Raw genomic sequence first — 19,255 nt, forward strand, 5'->3', positions numbered from 1 at the left:
TGAGGCCAGCACAAAATAGTGGTAGGGAGGACTTTAACAAGTATACATTCTTTAGACAAATGTGTTGAGATAAGCTGAAATGTCCATTCCCACTAAGATCATATGCATTTTTCGATAGATTTCTGCCACAGAGTGTAAAGTAGAATCTTAAGTCTGGGAAGGAGCAGAGGGGCTGACCGAGGATAGAGGAACAAGTGGAGCTTGTCATTTAGTTAGTATAAGAGAAAAAGAGGATTCAGCTGATCCATGGAAAAATTACTGAAGGATTTCTAGACAAAAGGTGACATATGTTATTGAAAAGATTCAATAGCCAGTAATATTTTTTTCCGTCTCAGAAGCTACAATTCAGCACTTAAATTTTTCCCCCACAAAAGCCAAAAGCAATCCTCCACACAAAAAAATTGTGTGACATAAATGAACACAAATTAAAAAAAAACCCCACTGGCCATTTCAATCAACATTTAACACAAGAGAACAGGGGAGAGTGAGAGAGAGAGAGGAGGGGGGAAAAGGAGGGAAAGAGTCCTACGCAGAGCACAAATCGTCTTAGACATGAAGCCCACGACGACGCATCTTTTAACACCAGAATCAAAGCTAACAAGGAGTTTAGTGTCTACTGCTATTTTACTTTACTGTTTGCACTATTCTCATCATAGGTGATATGATCTTTGTGACATAAATGAAAAAATTCCATACATTTGAAGGAATTTTTGGTCTACCCTGAAGTAACCAACACCTAGAATGAGCTAGACTACAACCGAGAACCACAAAAGGTGAAGTGTTGAGCCTTGCTTTGACATACACACACTCGCAAGTACGAACCAGCACAACCAACCCATGGAACAACCAAGGCCAACAGAGCGCAACCACACAAGATCAGAGAAGCATAGCTACATTCGCAAGTCCCCTGCGTCCGTGCAGCTCCGCTGACTGATGTACGCAGCTGACTGCTGCCTTGAGACTACAACTGCAGACCATGATGGTCATATGACCTGTAACCTACCCATTGCCTGCCAAGAGGGAGCTGGGCTTGGAGTGGGCGCGCGGGGCCGAAGATGACGGAGAAGAAAGCGATGAGGAGGCAGACGATACGGAGCTCGGGCTTGAACTGCGCAGGGAGTTGGCTGCATCCAGAATCTTGTTGCCTGTTGAGCGGGAGCGGTTCAGCAGACCTGGTCGGTGCCGCATGTGTGGCCGTCGAGACAGGATGTTCGGCCGCTCAGGGGCGTGTTTCATCTGAGCCATGGATTTGGCCGTGACCACCACCTCGTCTGCCAAGGTAGACCTGCTACTACTTGCCCCTGACTTGGGCTCGAACTTGACCTCAATAGTGGAGGAGCCCTGCACCATCTCTGGTCGACTGTACTTCTCTAACTCTCGGGCCAGATTTTCCCGTGGTGTGGCCTGGGCTACTGCGTTGCTCTCGCGTGGCTCAAACTGCTTGGTCAAGATCATTGGACGCAGAACGCGGTCTGTGCCTGCAAAGACAAAAGTTTTAGTTTTAGTAAGGTTTTATGGCGTTCGCAACTGCATAAGGTTATGTGAGCGCCAAGGGGTGCATGTCAACAGAGAAGTCCAAACGGGAAATCAGGCTTACTCTGCTCATCTCTCTAGCTTCAACAGTACAAAGTCTGCTTCGACTATCAAGGCACCCAGGAAATAGCAGTTCACAAGAGAGTGACAAACATACAAAAGAAGTAGAGGAAAATGATGATAGTAAGGATGAGGAAAGAAAAAGCAGCAGTTCCCCCTATGTTGTTCCAGCACAGTATGAGCATGACATTGATAAATCAGCCCATTTACAATTCTACTGTGCATAAGAACATGTTATATCCCCTCTTTGGGAATGGCCTAAAGACACTTCAGTCAGAGGCACTGCCCTGGGGGAGGGGGGGGGAGGAGGGGGGCGCGCACAAGACAAAGCCACGAGTCACACAGTCAGAGCTGAGGCACAATATCGCTTGTTTGGGTTTGTTTTGTTTTAGTCAATAATAAAAGCACATAACATAATAATGGTTGCTACATAAGTGTACAGAAAGAGTAAGACAGACAAAAACAACAGAAAGAAAAGAAGCGTGGCCCATTAATTACTCATAGTGCCCTCCAACCACCAGTGGCACCATATTTCGGTGCAGACAACCAGAGCTGGGGACTCAATGCACTAAATAGACAAATATAGTTACCATGGGTATCATTTCAATATTTGTTAGGCTTTACTACAATTCAATGGCCTGTTAGACAAAACAGATGACTGACCACTCCAAAAAAACAAAACAAACACCAGTAACATGAACCAGTTTTAATTTCATTAAACCTGCTCTTCAACCTACAAAACTATACATTTATTATCATATTGAGATTAACATAAACAGAAAGCAGGGAAGGCTTTAGTTTTAATTCAATTCAATGAACCCATTTACCTAATTGCCTCCTTGTTATTTAAAGGATTAAAGATTAAATGAAAATGTCAAATACTTACCTAAATTACGACAATAGAAAAAACTAAACAATAACACAAACAAACTAACCACAAACTACTCAGTACAGAATTACCCTCATCTGAAAGTGACACATTGCGTCAACAACAAACCAACCAACCAGCCAACCAACCAACCAACCATCAAATAAAACCACCCCCCCCCCCCAAACAAACACAAAAAACAACAACAACCAACAACCCCAAAATAAAAAACAGGGAAAACTACTGAGCAGAAACATTAGAAATCATCTGAAGGTGATTTTGCGCGAGCACATGATAAGATAAAAAAATCTCCACCCCATTAAAAAAAGAAAGAAAGAAAGAAAGAAAGAAATGGTCTCAATTCATTTCGACAGCTGAAAAAAAAATAATTGGGTGAAAATGGTATGAGTTTAACGTCCATATCAACACTATTAGGTTATTTAAGGGGTGGGACCTCCTAGTTCAACGTTCGTATCCGATAGGACCGAGCCAAGTGGGAAATTCGTGTAAAGTGCCTTTCCCAAGGACATAACGTCGGACAGAGCTGACGCTCGAACCCCGAACCCGTGATCTCACGATTACGAGTCCGGTAGCCTAACCACTAGGCTACCGAAGCCACACGACAGCTGAGAAACATGCCCACCAAACCAAAGAAGAACAAGAGTATTCTTCATGAAAGTGTTATCCTTCTGATCCCACAAAAGCTCACTTTAAAACTTTGATGAAAATTTCACAAGACTCACACAACACACACACGAGTACCTGGAGTGATCTCTTTAGCCACAAGTTTGATGAGATCCTTCTCAGAGCAGGTGGCGATCATGGCTTTAGTCGGGTCGTCTGACTTTGGCAACACGACTACATGCATGGCTGAAAGGAGAGAAGGAATTGCTATGACTCCACAACACAAAGACACAATAAGCACTACCATAAGATAGCATTACAAGCATCACTCAACACACACAAAAGGCACGATCACCTAACCGGTTTTTTACACCACAAGTGCACACAAAAATCTTTCACAACATGGATATTTGTGAAACTGTGAACTTATCCACAATAAGTCTTTCTAAAGTAACATCTAGTAAAATCGTCAAGCCCCTGCTTTCTTACCACATACAAAAACACAATCAGTTGTATTTTCAGAAGATGTTGTTGTCGTTATGTTGTTGTTATCGATCCAGGACAGTAGATGTCAAATGGTCAAATGTCAGGACCAGGAGAGGAACACCAGCACCTGCAGTGCAACAGGTAAGCCTTTTGCTTTGAACACAAACCTTGTGAGTTCAATTACTACCTTTGGTACACATTTTATCAAGTATCTTTATCCTTATATTAAGATAACATATCCCTCACAGCCACGGCTGACCCCAACAGGCAGCACCCAAGCAGCCTGTCTTTTAAAACTGAATTAAAAAAAAAAAAAAAAAGCTATAATGCCTTTTTGGCAGACCTACTTGGGGCAACTGTCTTGGTCAAGTTGTTCTCAGACTTAACTCATTTATGTAGGGCATAACCAGACACCTATCTAAACTGTGTACTTTTGAGTCTCACTTCAGTACTGAGATACAATACGCTCACATCCAGTAGTAAATCAGCAAAACTATAGACAGCACTACTATGACTATGCATGTGACAACTGTGTGCATACGTATGATGTGAAAAAAAAAGAAGCAAAAGCAGTATCAGATCAGGGAAAAAATCTTTGGAGGGAAATGGTAGAGACAGATCATAAGAAAGGCATCATTATCACGAAGGAAAGGAGATATCCAAGCGTCATCCTTCATGTACCTACAGCATGAGAACAGAAACCCCCAGATGACTATATCTGTGAACATGCCAATGGAAGACCAACGCACACCTCACTTACCCTCTCACAGTAATGCACGAACATGGTTACAGGAATCTCACCTGACTTAGAGCCGCTCTGGGGTTGTTGATTCATCAGTTTTGTCATGGCTGCCAGTGGACACCCTGACAGGCTGCAACAATGTAAGAACAGTACAGTGGCACACGCATACTAGTCAATACAAAAAAACTTTTGGATCACAGATTCCCATTACTTTTATATTATCTTTACTTGACACTGTCAACAAACACTTATGAAATGTTACAAACAGCAAGAGGACAGAATAACTTAAGGTCAAACACAAGTCATGTAAAAAACACACTGAAAGCTCAGTAGGCACCATTGTGGGCTATGGTGTAGAAAACCCTTATTCAAATCCCCAATGGGGCATTCTTGAGCTTCATTGTTTTTAAAAGCTTCCCACGCCTTAGTGTCTTAAATAAACTAACTTTTCAAAAGTATGGCACAATTAAACTACATCTGGAAAGGCAGGGGAGTACCTTGAAAACTCAAAGTCAGAAGTTTAAAAAAATCTGATATGGCCTATCATTCTGTATGGGAGTGAGGCCTGGGCATTGAAAAGGATACTAAAAACAGAGTTCAAGCAGCAGGAATATTGTGTTATTATTGCTTTGGGTCAAATGGAAAGACAAAAACAACGAAAGAGTCCTGAAACAACTTGATACACCAGATAGTATGCTTTCTAAGATCAGCAACAGAAGACCTAAATACCTGGGTCACACAAACAGAGCCATGTCATACATATACACATTGAAAATGTAAGATCTGACAGGGGTCAGGAAAGAATACATCAAAGAAGAGACCAGGTAAGATGGAGGCCCGATGTGGCAAGGGACGGGGCACCAATAGATGAAAATGGCCTTGGTGGATAGGGACAAGTCTTTCAAATTGGCAATAAACTCACACCATGCATACCACACAATAGACAAACCGTATTCCTGGCCCACCATGTAGAATTGCGTCCCATAAGGTTGCACAGAAGTAAAAACAGCTACAACAGAGTGCCTACCTGCGGTGAGTGCTGCGGTTGTTGTTGATGTGGCCCCGCCCATTACATCCTGGGGTTGGGCACCTGAAAGAGACCATAAATCATTAGAACTCACTCCCTTGTTCATCATTACAAGCAAAAACTTTCAACATGGCACTAGTACGGTAGAGTTCCAGATTTGTTGTAACCAACTCCCCACTCCACCATGCCCTTCTCTGTTTTGTTTTCGTAAGTGTTTTACGGTCCTCGCAACTGCATAAGGTCATATGAGTGCGCTGGATACATTTAACATTTTCAGTTGGTAAAAAATTTTGAATTTTGCTCCGGTGGCGGCTAAAGCCTACTCTTATCGATTTTAGACCACCAAGGGATCTTTAACGGGCGCAACATGCACACGGGACCTCCGCGGTTTTTCGCCCATGTCCGAGAAGGCCAGGTGCAGATCTTTCCTACCAGAAGATCAGGGGTGTGGCTGAAAGTGGTAACAAGGAGCCAATTAGTAGCAGTAGAAAGGCTGCAGAAAGAGCCAGGAGCCCAGAAGAGGGGGCAAAGGAGGTGAGGGCAGAAAGTGGAGACGAAAGCAGATGATAGAACATTGCTAGAGAGCAGGAAAGGAGGCGAAAGGAGACAATTTTACAGATAAAAATGTTTTGGTCACTACCCTGATTCGAACCCGGGACCTTTGAATGAGAGGTGAACATCTTAACTTCTAGGCCACGAGAGCCCACTATGCCCTTCTTTAATCTCACTGAGCACCACATACTCATTATAAGGCACTTCACATTTACATTATACACAACTGCAGTATACAGAATTCACAATTGCAAGAAAGCTAAGCTCCTTGTGACAGGCACCTTACCTGAGATTCATTTCTTTCTTCAACAGCTCTGAAAAGAGAAATCAGGACAAGATATAAAGTCAGAATCACGTATGGCGACTGTTAGGAATAACTTCAACTGACAGAAATCTAAATGTAAAAAAGAATCCAGTTTAAATGTCTGGAGAACATTTGCTTATCACGGATGGCCACAAATGGCAATTTGAAAAACGAAACAACATTCTTGAGGATCAGGGAAAAAGAACAACTCCAAGAAGCAGTAACTATTTATGTATCCACTGTTACACAGAAGTTTAGGATAAAGGTCAGGGCAGCTTGCACCCGCTTCAATACAGGAATTTATAGGGACGGTCTGGAAACAGCCTAGGAATATATCAACACATTACATGTATTTTGGTGTTAACAAGCCCATTTTTCTACTTGAGCGATGTGGCGGAAAACCAAGATATAAAGACAGATGTAACAGACCAAAAAGAACCTCTGAGTGGCACCCACTAACCTCTACAAAAAATTCCAACTAGATTGGAGACCAAGCAACTTCAGGTAGGTATAAGGTTAAGGGAAAAAGGAGGGGAAAAAAGCAGCAAAATAAGTATCAAATTAGAGCTGCGACTGAACATGCTATGGACTTACTTTCAAAGAGATTAGAGGGCATGTTGGCTCTATTGGGACATCCAGACAGGCTGAAACAGACACAGGAGACATTAGGGGTGGGTAAAAAAAAAAAAAAAAGGAATAAAATACCCCCCACCACCCTGATCTTATAAGTGTCATGATTCTGAACTATGACAAACCAGGATGGTCAGTTATCACGTAAACTGGTCAAAAATTTGACTTGGATCTCTTCGTGATTGTGTCAAATATTGCAAAAATGCTCCTTGAAATGCGTGGGTACAATAACCCAGATAAGTTAAGACTTGTACATCAATTCTTCTCAGCTAATAAAAAAAAAAAAAAGCTCACTTACAAAAACTACCAGTTTTAGGCCAGTGGCAATTGGTCTGACTGAAAAAGGTTAAAATTGCCTAAATTAGGGGAGACAAACTCATCAGAGTTCTATAGGAATGGGAGGTCTTGAAAAGCTGAGTGATTGTGCTTACCTGCGGTGATGGGTGTAGAGGCCAGTCACATGGCCAATTCCATCACAAGCCGGCACGGGGCATGCCTTGGCTGTGGGAGACGACAATACAGAGAGCAAAAGTCAGACTAATATAAAACACACTCTAAGGGCAAAGCTCAGACTGTATAATCAAGCAAACTGTGAAGCCAATGCTTAGACTGTATAACCAACCACATTCCAAGGGAAAAGATGTCAAACACACTCCAAGGGCAAAGATCAGATCGTATTATCAAATATAGAACGTAAAACTATTATCAAACATTGAATAGAAAAGCAATAAATTGTCAGACTTATCATGGGTACACCACAAGCCCTGGGGTCATCAGATAAACAACAAAGGGGCAAAGATAAGACAACCCTCAAACATACGCATGGGCAGAGGCAGACTCTAATATCAGATACACAACAGAGGTGCCCCATGGCTATGAAAAAAATTCTAACATTTTTGGATCCCATCAAAACACGCACACAGGGACTAAAAATTTACAGAAACATATCTCATACATCTTGTATAAAGACTATCTATAAGTGCAAAATAAGGACAATTTCAGAAACCTGAATTTCCCGATTTATCAAGAAAATCGACACCTCTAAAACAAAACTTACAGGCAACCCCCCCCCCCAATGCTGTAACACATGGAACTCACATGATTTTTTCAGCACAACCGAGCACACAAGAACTTTGATACAACAAACAACAAAAAATTAAAATTTGCAGTCACACATACATTCAAACACAAATGAAGATATCAAAACCAGAATATAACTATAAAGTCCCAACGGATGGACATCACCAAAACTAACATAAATAGTAGTTTTTGTGGCTGGCACAGTTCACAAGAGTAGACCTAGTTGTATGTATTATATACATTATACAGCCTTTTCATGTGCCAAATTTCAGCACAAACAGCTAAAAGTCTTTAATCTGAAGGCGATTTGCGCCTCCCAATTTATTCATTTTTAAAACTGCAACTCTGTAACTTACCTCTCTCCCGTCAGGGAGTCTTGCAACAGAGCTTTCTCCACATTCATAGGCTTGCAAAAGCCAGACATAAATTAAACTACACATAGGAGCAAAAGTCTAGATTGTCACAACATCAACCAGACAGATATTCAGTATCGACCTCTCTCATAACCTAATGATTTCACTTTTTCTGGTCCCTACGACAACTGACCCACCTATTACAATTAGAAAAGTTTATGGGGTCAGACGAATTAGGATCTAATTTTAGAACCAGTTTTTGCATTGAGAAAAATTGCAATGAATTGCTCTTACAATAAAAATGACTGGGGCTCTTATAACAAATTAATAGAAATTTCCTGTCCACACACAGATGAGAAAGATATTTAAGATGTTTGAAGAGATGAGCGGGTAGATATGAGGAAGTAGGAGCTACTCACGTCCCATGATGTGTTTATCTTTCATCTCATACTCCATCTCTGCTAGGTCTTCTGGGCTGTACTTGGTCAGGATGACTTCTGTGGGCGGGCCTGAGCTGGACTCGGCCTGAGCCATCAGGGTGGACGCTGAGCTGGACTCTGTCTGAGCCATTAGGGCAGACACTGAGCTGGACTCTGTCGGAGCCATCTGGGCAGACACTGAGCTGGACTCTGTCGGAGCCATCTTGGCAGACACTGAGCTGGACTCGGTCTGGGCCATCAGGGCAGACGCTGAGCTGGATTTAGTTACGGTCAAGTCTTGGCTGGGCGTCATAAATTTCTGGCTCCCAGTGCTGATCACTTCAATCAAATCTGAGTCACTACTCTTGAGTGAGGACACACTGGGGGGCAATGTTTGTGTCCTCTCTTCCCCAGCAGTGACCTCTTCTGTCATTGTATCTTTCTCTTTCACAATTCTACCACCTCGCTCTTTAGTTAAGAGATAACTAACTTCTGGGGCTCGATGTTTGACTCTTGGTTTGGTCCTCTGTGGATTACTATTAACCATTGGTTTGGTCCCCTGTGGATTACAATTAACCAGTCTGGGAGCACGGCGTGGCAAAATGCAGAGATCTCGTGGCACATACTCTGACTCTGTCTTCACAGTTGGCTCCTGTCGGCACGTTGCCTTCGGGTGGAAGTCTGCTACAGAGCAGATGATGGGTGCACTGGAACACCGCTGCTGATCTAGGAAGGGCTTTAGGAGGCTCACCTTTTTGTTAGAGCGGATCTTGTCACTCACCAGGGACATGGCTGCAGCCATTTCAGATGTCATACTGCCCTCCACCAGACCTGAGGGATTGCCGGACAGCAGGATGATGTCAGGGCTGGCATCAACATTTTCTGTCGCTGGTGTTTTCTTCACATTAATGATTGCAGTCTCCCCACAAGCCATGCGCACCTGCAACAGTGATGTGGCCTCTGGGTTTGGATCTGGATCCTGCACCAATATTGATACAGTACGTTTCGGGTTCATATCCCTGTAGAGCTGACCCTGCACATTAGAGCTACCTTCAACTGGCAGGGGTGGGGCACTCTTTGTGTCTCTCACAGTGTGAAATCTTCCTGGACCATGCTCACCAGCAGTCTCACGGGACAAATGCGCTGAGGAGGGAACTGACCCTGCTTCACCTGCAGAATCAGTCACAGAAGAGACAGATTGCAAAGAGCTAACCATAGGAGACATGCTTAACAGAATGGTCTCCTTTTCACAGCTCGTCTTTACTGAAGGCTGTTCTTCACTTGGCCTGACTTTTCCGCAGGAATTAGATTGTGGAGATGCAACAGCAGCAGACATGCATACATCACTGGCTTCTACATCGCCAGTCTTTACAGAAGCCTGTGCTACATTTGGCTCTCCTTGCCCACAAGAACTGTCTCCAGTGCTCGCTACAAGACCAGCAACAAAGTCCTCCTCAGCATTACAGAAAGTGTCTCCTGAGGACAACATGGGCCATGTGCTCCATTCTGCCACCACCTCAAAATCATCCGCCTCCTCCTTCACCTCCACCAGGTCAGGCACCGGTGAGTGAGGACGAGGGTCCAGGGATGAGACTTCACCCTCCTGTAAGTCCTCAGGCTCTTCCTTCACTTCAACATTTGTCTCAAAGTTTGATGCATGCCCTGCATGTTTCATCAGTGCCCTCTCTGTATCTTCCATTGAGGCAAAGGCTATCTTCTCAATGTTCTGCTGCACCAAGAGCTTGGGAACATAGCTTTTCTCCAAAACCTCTTCACACAACTCACTGTCCACCTCCTTCTTCATGTCCTCTTTTAAGTCCAGTAATTCTTCCTTAATTTCAATTTTCTTCCAAAGTTCAGAGTCCCCCCCCTTATCCTCCTCTTTGTCTTTCTGTTGTGTCTCTTGTGTCACATTCTTTGTTGTGTCAGGTTCAAACTTGTCTTCTCTACCACTTACCTCTCTCTCAGCATCACAAGCTTCTGTTTCCTCCTCATGTGGAGATTTAAGCTTCTCATGGGTCACCCGTTCACTCTGATCAGTTTCACAAGATCCCATACATTCCTGTGTATCACTAGGAGACTGATGCCTCTCACCCGTCTCCGAGGGCTCTACAGGACATTCCAGAGCAGCACCAGCGAGAGGACAGCCGACCATATCCTCACTGGCGGCCACCTCCCCTCCACTGGTCAACATACTGTCAACAACTCCGCATTCTGACAGTTTTTCTGAACCTACGGAAAAGCAAACCTGTGCAGCCTTTTCTTCCAGTTCATCCAAAGCCAGCAGAGCTCCCCCCTCTCCTGTGGCGCCTTGGTGACCAACATTTCTGTGGTCTATCTCATGGGCTGCAGGAGCCTTGGACTGATCCATTGTCTCAGTTGCAGAGACAGGCATCACTGGTTTGTCTTCAAACAGTACAAGTTCCTCCTTAACAGCCCCAGATTCTGTGACTGTGGCATCCCCCTCTTGTTTGCACTGTTCGGTAAATGTACCCCCACCATCCCTACACACATCATGCATGCTTGTCTCCTCAACTTTCCCTCCAGGCTTTGACAGCCCATTGGGAGTACAAAATGAATCCTTCGTGCATCCATCTTGCATGACTGTCTCAATACTTCTCCCCTCAACTATCACATCTGTACTGCCCTTGTTCATCATCTCATCATCATCTGTGCCAATCAAATCCCCAGGAACCCCTTCATCGCCTACGTCCATGACTTCCTCAACTTCAGCATCAACTGCTAGAGGACCACAACTTCCCTCCTTGCTCTGACAGTCAAGAGTGCCGGTCAAAGCCTCCCCCTGCACTTCATCCTCACCACCAGCAGACACACCAGCCGTGGCTACATTCAATGCCTCTGATCCTGTACGATACAACAACATATTCTCTTCCACTACCTGAGCCAGCTGATCCCTGGCCTTGGTCTGTCCAGCAGTGTGCAACTCATGACTCTCATTGGATGTAAGATCTCTGACTTCTAACATGGAGCCTGAAGACAATGGATCAACTTGTACAATATCAGCACCATCAGTATCATTGTCCATACTGTCAGTCTTGACTTCAATTATTTTAATATCATCCTCAGTTTTTATTCCCATTCTGTTTGTTTTTGTCTCAACATCATTACTGATTGCATCTTCCACACTTTCAGTTTTGACCTCACTGCCGTCCTTCTTGTTTTTATTTATCCATTTCTTAGTTTCTATTTCAAGGCTCTTACTGTCAATATTATCAATCTTTTCTTCATCAGCATTATCAGCTGTGTCCTCAGTACTTTCAATCTTGAGTTCAACAACATTGTCATCATCTTTCAATGAATGTTCATCTTCCTCTGGGGCGTTGGTCTTCGACGAAGTAGCCACCTGAACTTGCTCATCTCTCAACCTATCTACAGCTGTTTGCACACTGAATCTATCAGACTTTCTCTTCTTCCTTGTACTTTCCCCCGTTTCTTCTTCTTCCCGGGTTCGTTTTTGAGACACTGGTTCTGCCGGCTCCTTCACCACCCTCTCAACAACAGTATCTTGCTTGGAGCTAGGACTGGCCTTTGCACCTACAACCCTTGACGAAGAAGTGGCTTTGGGGACCCCGATAGCCTTGGCATTAGCACAAGCTTTTGGGGATCCGCTTGGCTTGGGACTAGTTGTAGTAATAGCAGCAATCGTATTTTTCTTGTCCAAATCTGCATCTTTCCTAGCCTGAGCACGTGTGCCACGGTAACTGCTGCTGACGGTATCTCCCTGTTTGTCCTTTTCTTCTTTCTTCTGACCAGCAGAAGAAGGGTTAGCATCCTTCACGACTCGGACAGGAGACTTTGATACAATGCCCTCTTGCTTCCCACACACGTCTTTGTCTTTGGAACTGGCCTCACTACTACTGCTCCTTGTGGCTGCTCGGACTGGAGATTTTGATGTTGCAGCACCACCTACCTTAGCACAACCCTCCTTGTCCCTTGGGTTGGACTCGGTGTTACTGCTTCTTGTGGATGCTCGGATAGGAGAATCCTTCCCTTCTCTCCTTCCTCTCGTCTCTGCAGGGCTCATTTTTGTAGTCATGGGTTCCGCTCGAGTGCCAGACCTCGAACTCCGGGGAGACGGCTTTGCATTATCCTCCTCAGGACTCTCATTCCTTGTCTTAGCTACAGAAGGCTTTTTATTCCCCGTCTCTTTCTGTTCAGGTTTGGGTGAGACTTTCAGAATTTTCACATCTCCAGATGCCTCCCGAGCACTGAGAGTGCTGGAAGTTGAACGGAGTTTCCCTCTTGCTGAAGAATTTGCAACACTACTTTTCGATTCGTTCCTGTCAGTAGCAGAGGAAGGTGACCTGCTGTCAGCACTTCCACTGCCTTGCCTCCTTGGGCTTTTTCCTGTCCCAATTTGATCCTCCTTTTCACCACCACTCTGTCTCTCTTTGCTGTCCCCTCTAGATGTGTGACCAGAAATCACTGCAACCTCGCTGGTTCGTGTTGCACTTCTCCGACTGGCCCGTGGCGGACTGTCCGCTACATCATCAAGCACAAGCTCTCTTCTTGCCAAATTTTTCTTCCCACCAGCCCCAACTGGGGTTGCGGGGCCAGCATTTTGTGGAACTTCCTTCCTCAAACTAGAAGCTCTTGTGGAACTCCCACCACTGGGCTTTCCTTCTGCCTCTACAACACTGGTGGACTTGGCTGAACTTGATGAGCGAGATGACCGAGAGGTGTCAGAATGCTCTGACCTCCCTAGTGACGAAGATGTGGCAGATCTCTTCTCAATTTTTGACCTTTTAGACAGACTGGGCTCTTCTTGCTTCAGCTTCTTCGCTGCAGCCAGTGGGCATGTGGCCAGCCTAAGTGGGGGAAAAAAGAGAATAAACTCAAAATCAAATTACTGATCAGGACAATTTCACCAGAAAAGTACACATATATCGAAACTCAAAGTGTGACAGAATCTGACAAGTTGTTTTTTTAGTCTTATACATTGCACACTTATCACTCAAATGCCAGAGAAAAAGGACAAATGGCAAGAGGGCAGACCTCCTCTCCCACTTTTCCACAAAAAAAAAAGAAAGAAAGAGAGATGAAAGCACACTTAATACAAGCACTCTCAAAAACATGGGTACAGAACTGCACGAGGCACTTCAGCATAAAGAAAACTTTTGTCACCTACAAAAGACATGAGCCCAGATAGGAGGAAATTTAAGAGTAAACGTATTGCTATTTGCCAAGACTGGAAGATAACAAAATGGACTCTAGAAAAGTACAGAAGGAGAGAGTGGTCAGTCCATACTTACGTTTTGTGGCTGGAGAACTTGTCATTTATATGACCTTGACCACAGCATCCAGAGAAGGTACATTTCTGCCCAGCGCTGAAACAATACAGAATTTAAAAAAAAATTATAGAGATTTACCAGCTTCATTATTTAACACTGTGAGCAACACTGGAACAGACAAACAATATACTCTCTTACTTCTTAAGTCCCACGATGCATTTTAAACCTGCTATTATGTCTCATCTTACAGTCTTCTCAATCACAAACTGATTCCATCAGTACCCTACTACTAACTACTAGGCCGTGCATTAAATGACGTATTAAACCACATATGTATAGAGGCAAAATACAGAGGATCACACAGTTGCTCCAGGGGGGAAAAAGCCCACATAATCAGTATCACAAACATAAGGACAATACATTTCAAAAAAAGAAATATGTTATTTTTTCTTTTCCTGTCTGCCCACGACACCGTGGAATCAGACACTGGTCAATTTTTGGGCACGTTTAGTTATTGGTATCATTTAGCTCACTCCCAACTATCCCTGTCACCGTGGCGATCTATTTCAAGTCAGGCTTCCCGACTATTCTCGCCACCGTGGCGATCCTAACTTTAAATTTTTTTTCCGCCTAAGGGATCACCACTGTGGCTAGAAACGTTGCATGCAGGGAAAGTATTCTCCAGTCATTTCCCCTTAATTTGATCCAAGTTTCGTTTCGCTCAACTCCGGGTAAAAATTTTATGAATTTATCAGCTGACCTACCCTCGACTGTCCGAAATGGCGAGCTCCAGCGGTTCCAAGCCGAAGCGTAATGCAGCAAAATTTTTTGCAGTTTCACAACTCTCTGCTATCTTTTGTGCTGTTTTGGGGCATCTATCCTCATGGGAAATGTTTTCTGATTTAACAAGCTTCTCCGGTAGACATATTTTACCACCAATAAGAAAATGTGTCAAATTCAAAAACTTGTAAAAAAAAAATATTTTAAAAAGTACAGAAGATAAACACACTGTTTTGAAACACATTTCATTATACAGGGTGATCCCAAAACCCCCCCCCCCAACAAAACGGTACAACTTTTTTTCTAAATATATCGCACAAAATTTGTACTAGATCTAGAATGTTGTAATTTGAAACAGATATTATTATCACCCAGCCGTGCAGTGAACTGAAAATGCAAAACTAACTTGTGTTTCGCACGCTCATATGACCTTATGCAGTTGCGAACGCCGTAAAACCCCATACTAAACAAACAACAGATATAATTCATTCAACAGGAATTTGTTTGACATAAAATTCACAAAGAAGAAACTTATTTTAGAAAACGGAAACGGCTTTTATAAAAATCACGTATAAATGCAAAATGCACCAATTTAAAAGATCTTGAAAGGAAAGTCATGTAATGATTGATTTGTTTTTTCCTTTCCTTTTTAAAATCTAATCTTTCCACCCATGTAACCTTTAAACAATATTTTTTTTCCTACAGAGTAAAAAACATTTTTTTTTAAATTCTGAAATTCTGAGAACCAATGATCCCCATATATGTCCTCCTAGGGACTCAACACATTTTAAGGCGTCGTTCGTAATGTTTCAGTGGTGGCAAAACACAAGGATCCACTCAACCATGAGTACTCAAAGCCACACACAATGTACACCTTACAGTATGGAGCTGGATTTTGTTAAGAGACAATAGGGAAGGAGGGGGGGGGAAGGGAGGGGTGAGGTTGCCCAAATAGACAGCATTTGTGGAGTTGATATAACCTGAAAGGTGAATATGGGCTTTGCCAAGGAACCAAATGTCATAGAGGAAATGTTCACACTTTTCAAGACGATTGAGGAATCATGAACACATTACTATCCTCTGATAGCTTCGTGAACAGGAAAATGGTACAATAGTAGATGACGTTCTGCCTTGAGAATGTGGACTGTTGAGAATGAGGAAAGTCATAGCAGCAGACATTGTCTACGGACAGACATCTCATGGGGCTCATCTACTGAATTCTGCACGCTGGTGACGTTTAAAGGGGTGGTCATTTCGACTGGGAATTATTAGTTCTGATTCTCTGCAGATCCGAACTGACGGACCATTTCCACCCCTGACATCAAAGAAGGCCTTAAAGGCATTTTAACATTATTTCCGTACCTTGCGCGAAACTTATGAAACAAGTTGGTGGTGAGGAAATGTTCAATACAAAAAGCTCTCTGCTCTTTATTAATCTAAACCATGATCTCAGCAGGCAGAGGAAACTTGAGAAAAACTACCTGCAAACTTCTGTTGGCCTGTTAGACTACTGTAGTTCGCACTATGGCGCAATCATTGGGAATTTTAGTGGTAGGCCTTTATGCAAACAAGTGCGTCATGCTACAAAAATGGGGACATAGCTGAAAATGGGTTGTTTTTTTACACACCATGTAGAGATTCTGTCAATTTTTCTAAAATGAATGAATATCAGACAAATTCCTTTTGACTCCCAAATGTTGTGCACAAATTTGAAGTGCAAAACTTCAGTGTGGAGGAAAATATTAACAAAAAAAAGTTGTACAAATTTTTTGGGATCACCCTGTACTTTTTTAACACAGCAAACAACAAGTGTGTATCTTGAATACATTTGTCACACTGATTTTTTTTAAACACCCCAAAACTGCGGTAGCTGGGGCCAATCCGCAAAAAAATGTGCAGTTGTGAGTGTGCTAAATGCTAATTCATTTTCCTTGCTTTCAATGAAAAAAATACCCGTGTATCTAGAATAAAAGTCGAGATATTTGCGATTGAATGAGGTGGTGTCGCCCGGATGCAGTGGTAAAATTAGCGACAAAATGGCCGCCAAAGTTCTGTAACCTCAAAAGCTCAAGAGCATTTGACTTTGAAAACTGCAACATTGCATAATATTTCAAGTGTCTTTAATCAACGTTGTTCAGTCATATTTACAGGGAAATGTGCTTTAGTATGGATGTGAAAGGTGTTGAGCCACAAAAAAAAACAAAAGAAAAGAAAAAAAAAAAACCTTCGATAAAAATTGCCAAACTGGTGGGAAAAATGCCTGTTTGTCCGATTTCACCATTTTGATGGGCACCTGATCTCACCACGATGCCTCACATAATGCTGCCAGAAACTATAACTGCCATGACCCTGTACCTCAACTATGAGAGTTCTGAGTTCCACCAACATACACAATTACCAAACAGTGACACGCAGCACCATATTACATTCTCACCTAGGAGAACTCTCTTGTCCTTTGTCAACACCTTGTTCCGAAGCTAAAAAGACAGACGAGAAATACAGTTATAACTGATGTCATATAATAGTAATAGCATAACAAATCTAAAAGAACAAGCTATCTAAAAAAAACACCTCACAATTCTTCACTTGACGGAAAGAGACAGAAGAATGACGTTTATCCAAAAAAGATGGCAGTTTTGTTATCAAAAATGGTAGTAACACAAAGAAAGTTCTGACAACTCTGTCATTATTTAAGAAAGAGAAAAGGATTTTCATTACAGAACTCCCAATAATGGTTACAACAAAGAATAAATATTGCACACTTTTGATAGGTTAACTTCTAAAGATAAGACGAGATAAAGATAAGAAAATACTTTAAAATCTCAGCGGGAAATTTTTCTTGGCTGTACAGGACCGCAAAAACACATCATGCAGGTGTACATAAAAATCTCAATTATTTTATGCTCCCATTAAAATTCAATATGACAGGAGAAGTAAAGCTGACAAAATGTACATACCACATCAGATGTATCATTCAACCACAAGCAGAAATTTAATTAAAAGACCTATAGAGTATATAGATACATACTCGGAACAGCACCATTTACACATATTGATGCATATTCTGACAATAGCCTATGCTAGATGGTAAAAAAAACCTTCTTTTTCTTTCTTTCTTTGTTTTTAGAGGTACATATCTGCCGCTGCGTGATCTGACTCTAAAATGAAAACAGCAAATTAACCAACCACACTTTTAGTCTAAACTAACTTCAGACTAAGTCACACTTTCAGCTTTTGAATTTTACAACTGGGGCTAAAACCCATAACCCTGAACTCTCCTCCTACACATTCTCATGAGGGCGTAGACTTTTGTAGATGATCTAAAGTCATGCTTCGGACAGCATAAAACACAACAGTGCTCAGATCACATCACCAAAACCTAGAATGAAATATGACTCGAAAAAAATATTTGTTAAAACCACTATCCGAATGTTTTACCTCAAATCACTACACATACCTCTTTTTCTTGAAGGAGCCATAGCTTTAGATCAGACAGCTCAGGTCAAAGGTCACCTGGAATAGCCATTAAAATTGCAGCGATAAAAAAATTAACAAGTCTAAAAGTAGTGTTTGCACTAACGCCCTGTACAAAATGTGATAAAAAATACATTTCAGCTGACATCACCTCAAGGCTCTCCATTATTAAACAGACAAGAGTTACGTTCCGCATTTACTTGTACTCAGTACTTTCCCTTCCTGAACTTTCCAGCCATCCTGGGAAACAAGGGATAAGGAAGTGTTCACCTTCAACAAACATTGACAAAGTGGTAAATTAATGTGCATGGCCAAAACACAGTAGTTCTGGCAACATTGACTGCCACTGATCTGTAGAACTACAGTGAAAAGATAAATTGGGGTTTTTACGCATGAGCTAGCCAATAATTATAGTAAACAACACATCCTTCGGATATCCAAGGACAAGTCCAGCAAAGAGAGTTTTTGAAAAACAAAAATATATAAATACAGACATACAAGAGGTATTTCTTTTTATATTTTAATATCACAAACTTTTAAAAAATGCAGCACAAACACACAATGGATAATATTTCAAAAAGCGATTGGGTCATATTGACAAAACTTTTCTGTTTCCTACACCTTATATTCTACACTGATATAGATGACGACAAAATTCTGGCAATCCCCTAGGAATGCCCAAAAGTGTCAACATAAATTGAATATTATAACACTATCAGATCAGACATGATGCCAAACGCTCCATGATCAAAAATAAGAGTTTTTCTCAAAATCCTACCTGAAAATTGGAGTTTGGGGGGAGGGGGAGGGACACACTGGAGTCTCCAGAACCCCAGACTTAGATTAAGATTACCTTACGAACCAACTATATATGTGGCAAATAAATGTGTGCGTACCACAAACACATGCAAATAAAATTATATTTTCACGTCATTGATTATGCAAGAATTGCAAATACACATGTGTATTTCCATGTCATTTACAACATACGTATATATACAGATTGAAACGGTTCAGGAAAAAAATAGGGCTTTAAATGAAAATCTGATTGGCTTGGCGTTCTTTTAACAG

At 42.2% G+C, this 19,255-nt stretch overlaps 1 protein-coding gene across 2 annotated transcripts in view; it reads right to left on the reverse strand.

The window, feature by feature from the left end:
• The window catches only part of LOC101846640 (serine-rich adhesin for platelets), a 50,213-nt gene that overhangs the window by 26,517 nt on the left and 4,441 nt on the right, over nucleotides 1–19,255 (reverse strand). For both annotated transcript variants that reach the window (XM_035968930.1, XM_013080751.2), the window contains 11 exons: nucleotides 18,168–18,223; nucleotides 17,145–17,187; nucleotides 13,952–14,026; nucleotides 8,679–13,507; nucleotides 7,258–7,327; nucleotides 6,791–6,840; nucleotides 6,179–6,206; nucleotides 5,341–5,403; nucleotides 4,373–4,443; nucleotides 3,224–3,331; nucleotides 1,004–1,478 (listed from right to left, as the gene is read on the reverse strand). In XM_035968930.1, the coding sequence (XP_035824823.1) occupies nucleotides 1,004–1,478; nucleotides 3,224–3,331; nucleotides 4,373–4,443; nucleotides 5,341–5,403; nucleotides 6,179–6,206; nucleotides 6,791–6,840; nucleotides 7,258–7,327; nucleotides 8,679–13,507; nucleotides 13,952–14,026; nucleotides 17,145–17,187; nucleotides 18,168–18,189 (5,834 nt within the window). In that variant the 5' untranslated portion in view covers nucleotides 18,190–18,223. The remainder of the gene's footprint in view (nucleotides 1–1,003; nucleotides 1,479–3,223; nucleotides 3,332–4,372; nucleotides 4,444–5,340; nucleotides 5,404–6,178; nucleotides 6,207–6,790; nucleotides 6,841–7,257; nucleotides 7,328–8,678; nucleotides 13,508–13,951; nucleotides 14,027–17,144; nucleotides 17,188–18,167; nucleotides 18,224–19,255) is intronic.

Source organism: Aplysia californica, unplaced genomic scaffold, assembly GCF_000002075.1.
Source record: "Aplysia californica isolate F4 #8 unplaced genomic scaffold, AplCal3.0 scaffold00098, whole genome shotgun sequence".
Taxonomy (NCBI): Eukaryota; Metazoa; Mollusca; class Gastropoda; order Aplysiida; family Aplysiidae; genus Aplysia; species Aplysia californica.